Here is a 16141-nt window from a genome sequence, read left to right as displayed (position 1 = left end):
GGATAGGGGTGGCAGAGACAGAGAATGGACATGCCAGAGCTTCTTGCTACTGCAAAAGAACTCCAAATGCATGTGACATTTTGTAAATTTGCCTTTACATAGATGATGGGGAATTGAACCTGGACCTCAGGCTTTGCAGGCCAGTACTTTTATCACTGAGCCATCTCTTCAGCCTTCCCATACTTTATTTTTAACCGATACATAGTACTTATGCTATGCTCATGTACAACATGCATTGAAATCTGTGCAGATTGTGGAATACTTGCATCCAGCTAATTAGCAAATATTTGATGTCACATAGTAATTATTCGGTAACCCAGAGGGGACACTACCAATTTTTCTTCAAGATAGTGTCATGTTTATTGAATACTTTATTTAAATTATATCCCCCTGTAACTGGAACATTAAGTTTCTAGAAATGTTTATTTCATGAAGATTTCATTAAATAATTATGGAAGATTTAGTGATCATGTGCTGAACATATCATCTTCTTAACAAATGTAACAGTGGCATAATTGGATTCATTAAAATTATATTTTTATCCCAAATGTACATACATTGTGGTGAATTTATGTGGATATGCAGGCCAATGTCACATATTACTTGTTTCATGCTGATTCCTAAATTGAGAAAATTATAAAACATATTTGAGTTTTTGGTAGATTTTTATGAATGTGTGTGTGTGTGTGTGTGTGTGTGTGTGTGTGTATCAGTCTCATGTAGCCTAAGCTACTCTTGAACATGGGTCATAGATGAGGAGGACGATGAACTCCTGATCTCTTGCATTTACCTCCTAAGCACTGAGATTACAGGTACATACCACTATGTCCATCTTGATGACAGTTCTAGTTTTTTTTTTTAAATTTTGTTTATTTTTATTTATTTATTTGAGAGTGACAAAGAGAGAAAGAGTCAGAGAGAAAGAGAGAGAGAGAGAGGGAGAATGGGTGTGTCAGGGCCTCTAGCCAAGGCAAACGAACCCCAGATGCATGTGCCCCCTTGTGCATCTGGCTAACATGGGTCCTGGGGAATCAAGCCTTGACTGGGGTCCTCAGACTTCACAGGCAAGCACTTAACTGCTAAGCCATCTCTCCAGCCCCAACAGTTCTAGTTTTGACTGCTTTTAATGTTTTGATTTCTACAGAGAGTCCTTATGAATTTCTTTTGTTCTCTAACACATCAAGAAGTAATTAATTCCAGGGCTGAGAAAATGACATCGTGATTACAGGTGCTTGATAACAAAGCTGTCCTCTCAGATTCATCTTCTAAATCATTCCTATAAGCTGGACACAAAAAGTGGTTTAAGCATTTGGCATTTGTCTGCAATGGCAAAGAGACCTGGAACACCTGTATACACACACACACACACACTCATACTCACTCACACAAATAAATAATAATTTTAAAAAGTAATTAGTTCATAGTGACTTTACCAGAGTGTAATAGTTACAACTCATTCTAAACTAACTCTTGTATAAATTCATATTAAATTTATTCTTACTATGGGAACATATTTAAATGTTATTTTCTATAGTTCTTATAACTAGACTGATATATTTTTTATATACTGACAACTAATAATGTTTTTATATTGTTTTTGAGAATAGCACAAAATCTATGTTTCAAAAGTCAATAAATAGTTCATTAAGTAAAGAAAAAAGTTTCCAGTTTTTCTTCCATTAATGCAAATACATTTTCCAAACAATATTTTAATTGAAAAATATACTTGCAAACTATTTTAAAAGCAGGCCACCACAAAGGTCAAGACATATAGAAGGAGTTTCAGGCTGTCACACTATTTTTATTCAGGACTTGCACATTTCTACACTTGATTGAAGTCTTAGAAGTGGTGCCACAGTGGACAATATGATACTATTTTTCGGTAGAATATAAAATACATGCATTTGCTAAGAAAAAATTTCCATGTGTGGTTGTTTCTGTTGAAGCAAATTTCATGGATGAAATTTCTTCCTAAATAAAATAATTCATGCATTTCATTATAAAGAATCATTTTATTCAGATTCAAATTCATTATTTGCTCATACTAACAGGAATACTAGAGTAATACTATAGATTCTGAGAAAATACTAGACATTTAAAATCCAAATAAAAGGAGACAGAAATTGGTTAGAAAGTCAGGGTAACAGAACCTCAAAAGTACATGGACTTTTATTCCTTGACTAAAAGCAGGAAATGTCACTAAGCTTGCACAAACCTGGAAATTACACACTGCGGGAAAGATTTCTAGATTAAACGTGCACACCTCCTAGAGGACAGAAACTTGGTTCTTACCTGGGATTACTGGCAAAGCTGTAAAATCTGGTCTTTGTCCATAGCAACCTTCAGACCTGGCCTTCTTCATGTAACTACCCCCATAAAAAAATAACCCAGATCTGAGGCTTGAGATGGGCTTCTCAGCCCCCCTCTGCCTCTCTGGGAAAGAGCTCTGCCTTCTTCCTTCATTGGGATTCTCAAACTCATCTTGCCTCTCTGGGCAAGAGCTCCACCTTGTTTCATTCTGTTAGGTTTTATGGTGAATATCCCTTCTCTTGGTCCACCTAAAGCTTTAAGCTAAATAAAATCTTTCTGAAACTTATCCTCTGGTCTGTGGAATTCATTCTTCAAATTCATAGAAGAAGGATCTGGGAAACATCCCAAATTATCAGTGTGTTGGTGTACAAGGAACCCCAACTTCCTGTATCACAAATTGACATTTCAGGCAAGAAAGGAATTACAATGTGAGGATTTTTGCCAAATATCACTTATTAAATAGTTGCAATTATTCAGAGATGTGAAGTTCTCAATAATAAATACAATAATGGCGGTGGATTGAATACAAACCACCCCCCAAAAGCTCATGCATTTGTGTTCTTAATCCTCACCTAATGACATTGTTTTTTAGGTTGTAGAACCTTTAGGAGGTGGAATGTTGCTGGAGGAAGTGTGTTGCTGGGGCGACAGGGCTTGAGGTGTTATCACTGGCTCCATGTTCTGTTCTGTATCCTTGCTACTTCCTTAACAATGTGACAAAGGCTTCTCACTCCTGCCATGTCTTCCCCACTTTGATGCAAGTTCCTTTTGAAATTGTAAAACAAATTATATAAACCCCTTTCCTTGCATAAACTGCATCTGGTTGTTTATTTCATCCCAGCAAAAAGAATGTAACTGATATCATAATAAATAAATGTTATGATTATACTTAAGCAGGTTTGTAATCTTAGTGCTTTCTTTAATTCGATATAGGTAATCACTATCAATTTTCTGGCTTGTGTAGCAAATTAATACTTGAATTTGTAGATAAGGGACGTGATTATCAACTGATTAAGAATAATGTTCATGCCTAATTGGATGTATAGGGAAATATCATTGGCTATCATCAAAAGGATGCTTGCAAATAGTTAGCATTTAATCACATGTAAATAAATGGCCAGATTATTTTCAAGGCACTGCAGAAATATATCCATTGATGGAATAATTCCTGACATTTGATTACAATGAATTTCAATAATATATACTTCAATTCCTCAACAAAATATTGGTGCATTGTGAATTCTATACATAGCATTAGCTTTTTTTTTATTTTTTAATTTAATTTATTAGTTTTCTTTTCAGTAAATACAGGCAGTTTGGTACCATTATTTAGGCTCATCTGTGATCTACCCCTTCCCATTAGACCCTCCTTGTTAATGAAAATGGGTCATGCATTGTGGAGTTAGCCCCCAGTTATTAGTATGATAAATGTCTTTCAAATCATGACCCAACATGTGACTCTGACATTCTTTCCGCCCCCTCTTCCGCAATATTTCCCTGAGCCATGTTGGGTTCATTTTTGGTCTGCTTCAGTGCTGAGGTGTTGGGGGCCTCTGAGGCTCTGGCTCTCTGATGTGGTAGGAGTTGATTTTTCTCTGCGTTGATCTCCTTCCCCTTTGTGCTGGTATCCGGTTCACAGGAAAACATCACCCTTGCTTGTTTCGCCAGTTGTCCTTAGTATCAGTTGGGCCCCTTCTGAGGTATGTTGGGGCAGCTCTCTTCTTAGGATCTGCATCTATCTGGAAAAGAGAAGCAGATTCTCCAACGGAGAGTAAGTTAGCATCCGGAAAATTGAGATAACACTTACTTTTTTGATAGACAGTATGATAGGTTTAGGCCCTCTTATACCCCGTGATTGATGGTAGCTTGATATTTTAGAGTGGGCTTGTGTTTGGGTATGGTTCTGACTTGTTTCCCAGCTCCAGCTATGGGTCTAGTACCACTGAGTGGATCAGTTAGCCAAATCAAGAGCAATTGATTCCTCACCATGGCTGTGTACCACTATTGCACTTGTGTGGGCATCACATCTGGTTATTTGTTGCTAATTAGGTTAAACAATGTGTTGCTTGGACAGATCTTGATCATTTCCCCCAGTCGCCTATGTAGCGCCTTCTGGCACTAGACACGCTGACTGTCTGGGGACTGACTCTCTCCTGGCTTCCAGCCATGTCATTCCATTTTACGAGTCAGCTGTGTATGGAGTCTTCAGGAATAGGGTGTTACCACTGGCCTTTGGTGGGTCATCAAGTACTCTGACAGAAGTCTGTCATTGTTTTGGGAAACCTTGTAGGTTTCTCTGATCAAAAGCTCATTGTGGATGGTAGGCCCAAGCTGGAAGTGGGGGTTACAGGTCAGTGTCCACTAAGAAATTGAGGAAAAAGATAACTAATATACAAGAGTTAGAGAGGAGAGAGATAGAGGGGAGAGGAGGAGAGGGAGGGAGGGAAGATGTAGGAGTTTTTTACATGTAGAAGCTATTTTTCAACACTATAACAAATTGTCTTAGTGACTTTTGGAGCTAATTGTTATAAATAAAGAAATCAGTGAAGTTCACATATAACATTTTACATATCTTTCTCTTTAAATGATTTTCTTCATGAGTTATCATCCATCTAACACGTTTTGTATTTCTTCTTTATGGTCCTTAGGGAGGGTGGCAGAAGGCCTTCTACAGGGCTAGATTGTACAGTTGAATCTGTGCTGTAGTGGAACACTGTAAAAATCTCATATTTAGGACACTCCTACCGGCTCTACATCTAAAGATCCCCAAGAGTGTTGTTTGTCTCAGTGAACATCTGGAATAGATTATATACAGTTAATTGGCTCCAGGCTGAGCTTGTTACAGACAGTAGCATGTAGTATAACCTACACTGTTCGCTACATACACCCATTTTAGATAAATCACACTTACTTCTCTTCATAATTCCTCCCAGATGCAGGACTTGTGCATGTGTATGTATGTATATGTGTCTCCATGTCTGTGTGGACACAAAAGTAGCAAATGTCATTATATTAGTAGAGAGGTTGCTAGCCAGGTATTGAACCCAGAAATTATCACAAATAAAAGGGATTGGAAGAAGAAAAATAAGGAACCAGAATTTGTTTGTAGAGAATGACTGTTGCCATAGAAAAACATTAGATTAAAAAAAAAAATTCTAGCAGTCTCAATATTTTTGCTTTATTTAATCTTCCTTCTTGGTATGTGTTTTAGCGCCTGTAGGCATTTATAAGGTGGCCACAGTAAAGAATGCAATGCTTTTATTTTAACTTATTTAACAATATTAATGAGTGGGGTTACAAGGAACAGTATAACTACTGTTCACTGAAAACCTAAACATCAATCTTTTTAACTTATGATGTTGGAGGCACAGGGCATGTCTTAGCGATTAATGGCCAGTTGGAGGAGTGGCTATCTCAATTCATGAGAAAGGGCCATTAAACCTAACTAGTCATTGATTTCCAGGAAATGTCCTGTACTAAGGTCATTATTGCTAATAAAATGCACTTATGGAAAGCTCCCTCTTTTTTTTTTGCCTATGTGCATAAACATGCATTCCCATCACACACATTGTTATATGGTCTGGAAATAAAGCAGTCTTACAAATCCTAGAAGCTCAAAAGACTAAACATAATGAGAATTTTAATATACCCAACATGCTTGTTCCATTTACCTTCCACTCTTTTCAGACGATATGGGTAAAATGGTGTATCAGTGGTATATCAAGTCTGCTGGTGTGTTGTGCTCAGATCATTGACCTGTTTATGCAACTGAAAAAGGATTGGGGAAATGAGATCAGAATGACCATGCTAAGTATGGCTACAAACAGCCCAAGAGACCGAAGGAATACCAAGGACAGTAAGAAGTGTTGCACTGTTTTTGGTCATGATATATTAGGTACCCCAAGTGGCATGAGACAAATATAAACTGATTTAAACTACCCTTGGATCAATCTTCCACCTACTGTGAAGAGATTATACTACACTTTACCTCCCTTCTCCTCACAGCCATTTAACCAAGCCTATCTTGCCTCCTGCCCAACCTTTCTGTATCACTGAACCAGGTATACGTGTCTCTTTATGGTTTTTGATTTTTTTTCTATGTTCTCTGTGAAACTAGTTTTTTTTCTTATTTGAACTATATAATAGCCACATTAAATAATCTTTTGCATTATTTCCTAAACATCTTATTTGTTGAGTTTGTGCTTTAACTGTTTTATTCATCATCACTCCTCCATAAATGAATATATTTTTTTCTCTTATTTTAACAAATGGTTAAGAATTACCTATGGTGTTAATGAAGATATATGTGTGTGTGTGTGTGTGTGTGTGTGTGTGATGTATATGCATATCCATATGCCACTATGTTTTACATATATATGCATATATATACATATATATATATACATATATACATATATATATACACACATATATAGTGGCATATGGCTATAATCCTTGAAGGAGGCTGAGACAGGAGGATCGCTGTAAGTTCAAAGCTGACCTGAGCTACATAATAATAGACCAGCCATAACAATATAGCAAGACACTGTCTGAGAAAACATGAAAGTAAATAAATAATAGAAATTGAAATGACAGTTGCTTAAAAATCAATGAATATAAGGAAAATTTATATGACAAAGAATTCAATCACATTTAGTGGCATAAAGGCACTAAGAAGTTATAAGCATATATTTTTAACAAAATGGTTTATTTGTTTAAGAGAGAGAGAACAAGAGAATGTATGTGTGTGTGTTTGGGTGTACCAGGGTTTCCTGCTTCTGCAAATGAACTCCAGATACATATACCACTTTGTGTATCTGGCTTTACATGAGTAATAGGGAATCAAATGCAGGTTGTCAGGCTTTGCAAGAAACTGCTTTTAACTACAACCCAGGATTGCTTAAGAGAATGAATAATTCTAACTGTAATGCAAAGCTGATTTTATAAGTATTTTAAGCATATCAGAAAAGTTACTGTGTTTTGTGGTAATAACTAAAGCATTACAAAATTATTTAAATATTTTAGAGTTTATTTCAAGTGTTATTTAAATATGGATTTCACTAGTGTTTTATATTAGTATATTCATAATTAAAATTTTAAAACAAAATTTTCATTAAAGTTTTTTGATGTTCAGTATTTTTTTTGGATGAAAAATTCATTTTTGTTATCTCTCTGATTGTAGTCATTTGGCTGAAATTTCAAGAAATGTTAAGTAAGCTTGAATAAAACAGTGCTATGAAGTAATCAAAATTCTGTTAAGTAAATATCTAAATGAATATAACTATTCATATGCAACTTTCTATGGAAATTAAGTAATTGCACATTACACACACGTATAATTTGATTCTTCATGTAGGTATTGTTGAAGATATTGAAAGTAATTAAAATATCATTTATTCATTATTCAGATCAGCATTTAATGAATACATTTTACATAAAATTTAAATTGATGCTTCAGTATTTGTCAGCCATATATAAAAGATCATAAATGTTGAAATTTGATCTAATTTCACTATGAGTGTGATTTAACCTTCTGAAATATCAGATACTAAGATCTTGATATCAAAAGTCTGTGATGGATCCAGGGTATAGTGTACTGGGAGAAAACTTGCCTAGCAAGCAAGGAGGCCTTGGCTTCTATCCATAGCATGGAAAAAAAAAAAAAAAAAAAAAGTTATGTCAGGGACTTGAGAAAAATGAAGAATTTAGCTCCCTTAAGAGAATGTCAATTTTAATTGATCTCTCATGACTAAAGCACATCAGTATAAAACATTTATTCCAAATATTAAATAGTTAATTTTACTTAAAATAGTGCACACACTTGTTTATACCTGAAGCTATTTACCAGGAAGTGCTAACACTATTTGCATCAGAGTCTTTCTCTTTTAAATACTTTTACTTATTTGCAAGGACAGAGAGAGAGAGAGAGAGGTAGAGAGAGGGAGAAAATGAGGATGAGAATGAATGAGCATGCCAGAACCTCCAGATGCTGCAAACAAATCCCAGATGCATTCATCACTTTGTACATATGGAATTTTGTGGGTACTGAGGAATCAAATTCTGGTCATTAGGCTTTGCAGGCAAGTAACTTAGCCACTGAGCAAACTCTTCAGCCTAAAGTTGTTTTTTTATTACTTTTTCAATCACATTTTGATTTTGCTCCCTCACATTTTGGTTTTGTTTCCCTTCCCCTCTTTTCCTACCTCCCAACTTGTGCCATCCCCCACCATCGTCTCCTCCTTTCAGAGTTCATACCACATATTTTGTCACAGCCCATTCTCCTCACCATCTCCTCCTCTCATGCAGTCTCCTATGTACATTCACAATCTCTGCTCATTCTCACCTAATTTTATGAAGACCTTAAAACTTAGGATTCACATATGAGAGAAAATATATGATTTTTATTAAGGGGCCTGATATACATCCTTAGTATATTTTTTTCCATTTCTACTCATTTTCCAGAAACTTTAGTTTTTCACAGTTAAGTACTACATTATCATGATTAATTCATCAGTTTATGGACATCTAGGTGGATTAAATCTACCTGTTGTAAAAAGAGAAGAAATGGACATGAGTGTGCAAATTTCTCTATTGTATCATGTTTCATTCATGTCTTAAGCAAGTGACATTTTTGGCTTGCAAAGTACAATTTAGGTTTTTAAAAATATTGTTATGTATTTATTTGCAAGCAGAGATGGATAGAAGAAATACATACAGAGAGAATGGGTGTGCCAGGGCCTCCAGTCTCTGCAAACAAACTCCAGATGCATGTTCCACATTGTGCATCTGGCTTTAAATGGGCACTGGGGTATGAAACCCAGGTCATTAGAATTTGAAGGCATGTGCCTTAACTGCTAAGCCATCTCTCCAGCCCAGCACAATTTAAATTTATATCTCAGTTTCCTCATCTGTGGGATTACAGTAATAATAAATAATATATAGTTGTCATTAGTATTAAATCATTCCATGAATGTAAAACATATTTTAAAAGTACCTGATCAAAATGTGATAATTTGTGATTTTTGAATTTTAGGCTTATTTTTAATTATTTTGGTTTTATATGTATTTTGGTTTTCTCCATGTCTTGATCAAGACAATCAAGTCAGCTTACTTATGACAACCTAGTTAGTAAACATCTCCTCTCTCTTGCAGTCATTCATATTTTATAATGCAGTTTTCCACTCAGTACTGCTGTGTGCCACAATCTTTGTAAGAGAGCATAGTTCCTGTCTAGTGTCTGTGCTAGTAGCTCTACACTGGTCTTATTCCATTTCCCCCAGTTCAACACACTTTTTCAAAACCATATAAGTCAGAAATGAAAAAGAATAACATCTTTTGCCTGTTTTTGTTAGAGGATCTTTTCCTTTCAGTATGGGATGAACTATACGCAGAGGTCTACCAGTATTTTTACTTTATGAAAAAAATTCACCTAGTTGTGGAAGACTATGATTCGTGAAATCTCTGTATTTGACCAAACATAAAAAATAAAAATAAGGAATTAAGGAAAACAGTTGTTCATTAACAAAACAGCTGAATTACTAATGATTCATTCATTACTTCATCTAAAGACTTAGCTACTATATTCTATTACTCCGTTCTCATTCATTCTTCAACAGTCATGTAAGAGCAAAACAGGGAATGAAGAATTATATTTTAGAAATGCATGAATTCAGAAAATTATAACTGTAGGAAGATTTCCAAAGATTCCTATTTAGTAGATCTGCCTTTTCTGTATTTTTTAGAGTGCATTGAAAGTGTGAAGGGCAACATAGTTTTCATCATGAACACTCATAAAGATGACAGACCCAAGCCCAGAAGTCAAGACTTTCACTTTCTTCCTGCTGTGATGATGATGATAAGCATAGCTGAGCTGTTCCTTCCAGTCACTGGAACTTCCAAGCAGAATATTCCCCGCCTTAAGCTAATTTACAAAGGTATGTGACTATTTTACATTTGTCCCTGGGGCTTCTAGACTTCTGCCTCTATTTCATTTCTTTCCTATAGAAATGTAGATTGACTTCTATAAAATGCTTGTAGATTTAGCATTAATTGACATTATTTTTAAAATTTTGTTTTCTGACAGTTTCACAAACATAATTTGTAATTTGTAATTTGATCACATAGATCCTGACTATCACTGTCCCCCTCCAACTGAACCTCTTCTTTATTCCATGCATTAGTTTGTACAGAATTGAGAATAATATTTCTCTTTCCATCAGTAACCTTTGACTACCAGTGGATCCTTGAGGGAGAGGCTCGAAAGCCCTTCCCCCATCCATGACAGAATGGTGACTGACACTGTCATTTGCTGTTCATTCATAAGTCCTAGGGAAAGAGAGACCCACAGCCTTCCTAGCCACCTTCTGGCTTTTACATTCTCTCTTCCAAGATGTTTCCTGAGCCTTGGAGTAGAACATAAATTACAATTGTTTATTTTTGTGAAGAACAAGTATACCATAAGCTTCCAGCCAGTACTATAATGGTAACTTTGTTCTATATGTGGTAATAAGTTTTCTATTAAAATAAACTCATCTTTCAAAGTAGAAAACTTGACTAATTCCATCTAACTGCTGCTAGGTACTATTTAAATTCAAAATTATAATGGATTGTTCCCAACAGTAAGATGCCATCCAAAATAACTATACTAATCTGAAATAATTTTAAGATCTTAAGCATATACAGGTTTTGAAATAGAAAAAAAAGATTCAATGTGGGCAGTTTAGAATACAAAGACACTAAATAACTTAAATTGAAGATAGATGTTTTCAAACATTTAAATTAATAGAACATGATAGTGTAGAATGGTTATTATGTGGTATATAGGTTTTTACCAAGTTACATGAACAAACATTTTCTTTCCTCCTTTCTTTTCACCTATGGTCTACATTGAACTTCCTAAATATTTCAAGTATGCAAAGAGAAACGAATTTCTTTATTAAGATAATAAGAAAATTAATCTGGAAATTTTAGTATTTCTGATCTTTAAGATCCTCTTTCTCTAGTCCAAATTGGATATCAGTAACAAAAGTTATATATATACTTGTGCTACCATACGCATCTAGCTTACATGGGTTCTGGGGGATCAAACCTAGGTCCTTAGGCTTTGAATGTAAGTGCCTTAACTGCTAAGCCATCTCTCCAACTCTTCGATTCACATTTTAGACTCTTACATATTTACCTCAACTACATCTACTGCCTAAATTATAAAAATCGGATTGTTCTGTATTTTCAGATTTTGTGTTATAAAATCATTTTTTTAACCTCCAAGCTGGGCTTCTCATAATGACCTCTTTGGTAAAATTAACATTATGAAGGCATCATAAGGCAGGGTCTCATGCAGCATGAGATGGCATGGAACTCACTATATAATAAGGCAGGGTCTCATGCAGCATGAGATGGCATGGAACTCACTATATTATAAGGCAGGGTCTCATGCAGCATGAGATGGCATGGAACTCACTGTATAATAGAGGCTGGCCTTGCAGTCTCATCCTCCTGCCTGAACTTTCCAAGTGCTGGACTGAGACATGTGCCACCAAACCACGCCTAAAAGTTTAAATATAGATATGTGCATATGTAAGATATTCACTGAATGTGTGTGTGTGTGTGTGTGTGTGTGTGTGTGTGTGTGTGTGTGTGTGTGTGACTTGTTAGTGTACATAGTGCTAGGGATTTAATGTGGCCTGGTACATAGATTACTTTTGAGAAATGATCCACTTCTACTTCTTTTTTTTTTTTTAATTTTTTGTTCATTTTTTATTTATTTATTTGAAAGTGACAGAGAGAAAGACAGATAGAGGGAGAGAGAGTGAATGGGCGAGCCAGGGCTTCCAGCCACTGCAAACGAACTCCAGACGTGTGAGCCCCCTTGTGCATCTGGCTAACGTGGGACCTAGGGAACCGAGCCTCAAACCGGGGTCCTTAGGCTTCACAGGCAAGCGCTTAACCACTAAGCCATCTCTCCAGCCCCCACTTCTACTTCTAATAGAATTGTTTTCTATCTTACAATTACCACTAATTATTTTGTATGAGTTAGGAATATTTGTCTATATTTGAAATTTTATAGAGGGTATTTCTGTATATATTCTTATAGAATATTTACTCTCTCGTGCTAGTAGTCAATTTCAGAACAAACAGATAATTATAAGACATTAGAAAGGAAAGTTAAAAAAAATTGTGGTTGCCCTCTATTCAACCATTTCACAATTATGAGCTTTATAATCATGTATACAAGGCACTATTCTAGGAAAGAGAAAAGTCACTGTCCCATTTGTCGTCAATTTAGAATCAAGAAAACCAAATCAACAAATCACAAATACCATTTTAAATAATGGTAAGTGCTAGGACACCTATAAATCAAGAGACTATGTATGTCCACTACTAGAGTTCATCATATCTTTCTCATTTTTCTATGAATACCATTAATTCCATATCCATTTAATTGACAAGAGTTGTGAGACTCTGAGCCTGGATGGCTCAGTCAAGATTAGGTTTTGCATTTACATTTGTCTAGTTCAAGGCCTTGATCCTGGTATTTGATTGTGTTCTGAAATATTCAGAAATAGTTATCAAGACATGAAAAGAAACAAGATTTCACCATTGCATATTTGGCAATATGATATTTTCAGTAACTCCCAATAGTAGTGTTGATGTGTCTTTATTAACGCAAGCTTGATTTCCTATTTTCAGAAAAGAATTCATATGAAATATATATATCAAATCAGAGATGATTTAATTTGCTAGTGTTGCTTTGTTTGAATAGACTCATATACCTTCACAGACATGGTTTCATTAGACTGACATTTAACTACTTTAACTTTACTACTCCTTATCTTCTGTTCCTAATTAATACTCTCCAACCTTCTAAATGTTTACTTACATAAATGGTCTGGTCAAAACCTAAGCTACATGATGTCTAGGATTTGTCTTTTTGTCTATCCTCTAGGTACTGAAAGAATTCTAAGACTATAGTCGGTATTCATCAACTGATGGTGATAACCTATTAGTGATTTAAAACTGTCTTGTTCATTGTCTATGACAACTGTTCTCCATTGGAAAGGATAAAGACATAATAAAATATGTCTAATGAGAAATGTGTTCAAAGGTTATATGTTATAGCTATCATGATAGCTTTTATTTGCAATGTCCTCCAGAGGCTCATGTGTTAAAGGCATGGCCCCCAACTACTGCTGCTGCCCCAACCACTGTGATGACCATTAAGTGAATTCTCTGAAACCATGAGAAAAATAAATCTTTTTTAAAAAATTTCTTTTATATTGCTTCTCTGTCCCCCAGGCTGGCCTAAAACTCATGCTGATTATCCTGGCTCAGCCTTCCAAGTTCTGGGATTATCGATGTGTGCTATCATACAAGGTTGTTGAATTGTTCTCAAATGCATTTGGTTGGTAGGGTATTTAAGGTAACATAAATATTACATACAACTTCTTAACTTTACTTACCTAAATCATGGAGTTTTCCTTGTTCTTAATAAACAATTTCACATTGAGATTTTTTTTTCAGTGCATTTATCTCTAAGTATTAGGGCAGTTGAAATAGAATGTCATTGGATTTTATAAAAAGAAAATTTGACAATTTTTTTTCTAGTTTTAAGATCTAGTGCCCTGAAGCCAGGCGTGGTGGTGCACACCTTTAATCTCAGCACTCGGGAGGCAGCGGTAGGAGGATTACCATGAGTTCGAGTTCAAGGCCACCCTTAGAGTACATAGTGAATTCCAGGTCAGCCTGGGCTAGAGTGAGACCCTACCTTGAAAAAACAAACAAACAAAGAAACAAATAAAAAAAGATCTGGTGCCCAGCATGGTGGAATGTATCTATAATATCAGCATACAGAAGGCAGAAGGAAGGGAGTTCATGGCTACTCTCAGACATAGGAAGTTTGAGGTTAACCTATACTTCATGAGACTATGTCATAACAAATAAAAACATCAAAAGAATGTGGTCAATATACACTATGAAATTCTCATAAAATAGGAATAAAATTAAATATAAAACAACAAGAAGGAAAGAAAGAAGAAATACTTAACATGCTTTGTTAACCAAATGAATTCATTAGAGGCATTGACTAGAATAAATAATCATAAAGAGGTTTTTTAATTTGAGGCAAGCCCAAAAGACTGCCTTTTTATTGGTGTGGGGGGAGAGAGAGAGATAGAGAATTTTTGTACTAGGGCTTGTAGCACTGTAATTGAACTCCAGATGTGTGTACCACTAGTTTGTGTGCATGTGTGACCTTGCACTTTCATCACCTAAATGGGATCTGGGGAGTTGAATTTGGCCTTAGAATTCACAGGCAAGTGCCTTAACCACTATAGTTGTTATAGTTGTCTCTCCAGCCCTACGGAGGTACTTCTGACTAAAGCCACATTGAACCAGACACATATTGTAAAACATCACTAATGCAAATGAAGAAGCAGTGTGGAAGCAGCATGAGTAATTATCTTGTCCAACTTCAATAGAAAATAATCTTGTTTTCTCAATATATAAATTCAAGCTTTATAGGGGGTAGAATGAAAAGTCATAGACAGGTTTTAGCTCTTTCTCTGACATTACTATCTGAGAGCCATTAGAATAAACACTTTTTCTTTCTAGTTCAAATTTCCTCATCTAGTTCCCTGGAGATTACATTATCCTTGAGTGTTGAGTTAAATAATCAGTGAGCAACCTCATCAGATGTTGCAAGGCATAGAATGGATGTTATTAAGGAAATCAAATGTAATGTGTAGTTGAAGAGACATTACAGAATATTTGAGGTCTTGAATATATAAATTGCATTTAGGCATCTTGGACAGAAAATTTGTTGCGCTCAGTTCTTCACTTGTTTTCTTGGCCTCATTTTTCTAAGTTTATGCATATTAAAGGAGGAATGTTAGAAAAGTTAGGGGGCACATGTCAGATATCTGTTTAAATTAAGGAGGTCATATCTTTTAGCAACTAGATGTAGGCACAAATGAGAGATGTATACATCTGAACAATTTAGTATTTTGAAGTATTGCATAAATTAACACATTATGATTTAAAAGTTTGAGAAAATCTCCATGAGGAAGAAGGAAAAACTTCAGCTTTGTAATTCAAACAAGCTGAGGATAACGGGGTCACAGTGTCCCTTCCCCTTTGTGTTCCAAGTGTGGTAGAAGCACCAATAGAATCAACATAGTCTAGGAACTTGCTGGAAATGCAGAGCAGTCCCAAGCCTGCTCCACATTCAGAAGGACAATCTCTATAATAACTAGATTCCATGTCCATTTGAATGAAGGCTAAATTCTGAGAAAAAAAATCTCCTCGATGGTTTTGTTTACTGTGTTCCTCTCCTATTTCAACATGGCATGTGGACCTCACAACAGGAGTCCTTGTGACTGTGAAGCATTAGGACCCCAGGTGTGGCTCCAGATGACAGAGTGACATCTCTGAATTACTAAGTTTGTCATAAATCCATTTTTACATGGGAAGTAGATAATACTAAGTTAACAAAATATGAGCTTGAAAAATTATTATTTAAACTTTATTAGACTCCCTGTGTGCAAGGACATGCTGAAACAGAGTAGTGATTTATATATTATTATCAACAAGAGTTGCTATCATTTTTAGTTTTTGTTTATTCACACTTGGGGTGGGAGTGTCTGTTGCATTACAAGCAAATGTCTGACAGACTTGACATGGGTGGCTGGGTAACAGGATTTGGGCCAACAGGCTTTGCAAGCCAGCCCCTTTAAATGAAGAGCCATCTCCAGAGCTTCTGACTGTTAGTATTTTTAAGTGATAAAATGAGTACCAAAACAACTGTAAAAGCACTAGAAATGTAGTAATAGATATA

At 35.5% G+C, this 16141-nt stretch overlaps 1 protein-coding gene across 1 annotated transcript in view; it reads left to right on the top strand.

The window, feature by feature from the left end:
* Positions 1-16141, top strand: part of Sema3d (semaphorin 3D) — a 259497-nt gene that overhangs the window by 84363 nt on the left and 158993 nt on the right. Inside the window, exon 2 of the mRNA XM_004662307.2 lies at positions 10053-10244. Coding sequence (XP_004662364.2) covers positions 10091-10244 — 154 coding nt within the window. The 5' untranslated portion in view covers positions 10053-10090. The remainder of the gene's footprint in view (positions 1-10052; positions 10245-16141) is intronic.

The sequence above is a fragment of the Jaculus jaculus genome, chromosome 10, assembly GCF_020740685.1.
Source record: "Jaculus jaculus isolate mJacJac1 chromosome 10, mJacJac1.mat.Y.cur, whole genome shotgun sequence".
In the NCBI taxonomy this organism is placed as follows: domain Eukaryota; kingdom Metazoa; phylum Chordata; class Mammalia; order Rodentia; family Dipodidae; genus Jaculus; species Jaculus jaculus.
Note: the sequence above shows the minus strand (reverse complement) of the source record. Positions and strands in the feature narration are given on the sequence as shown.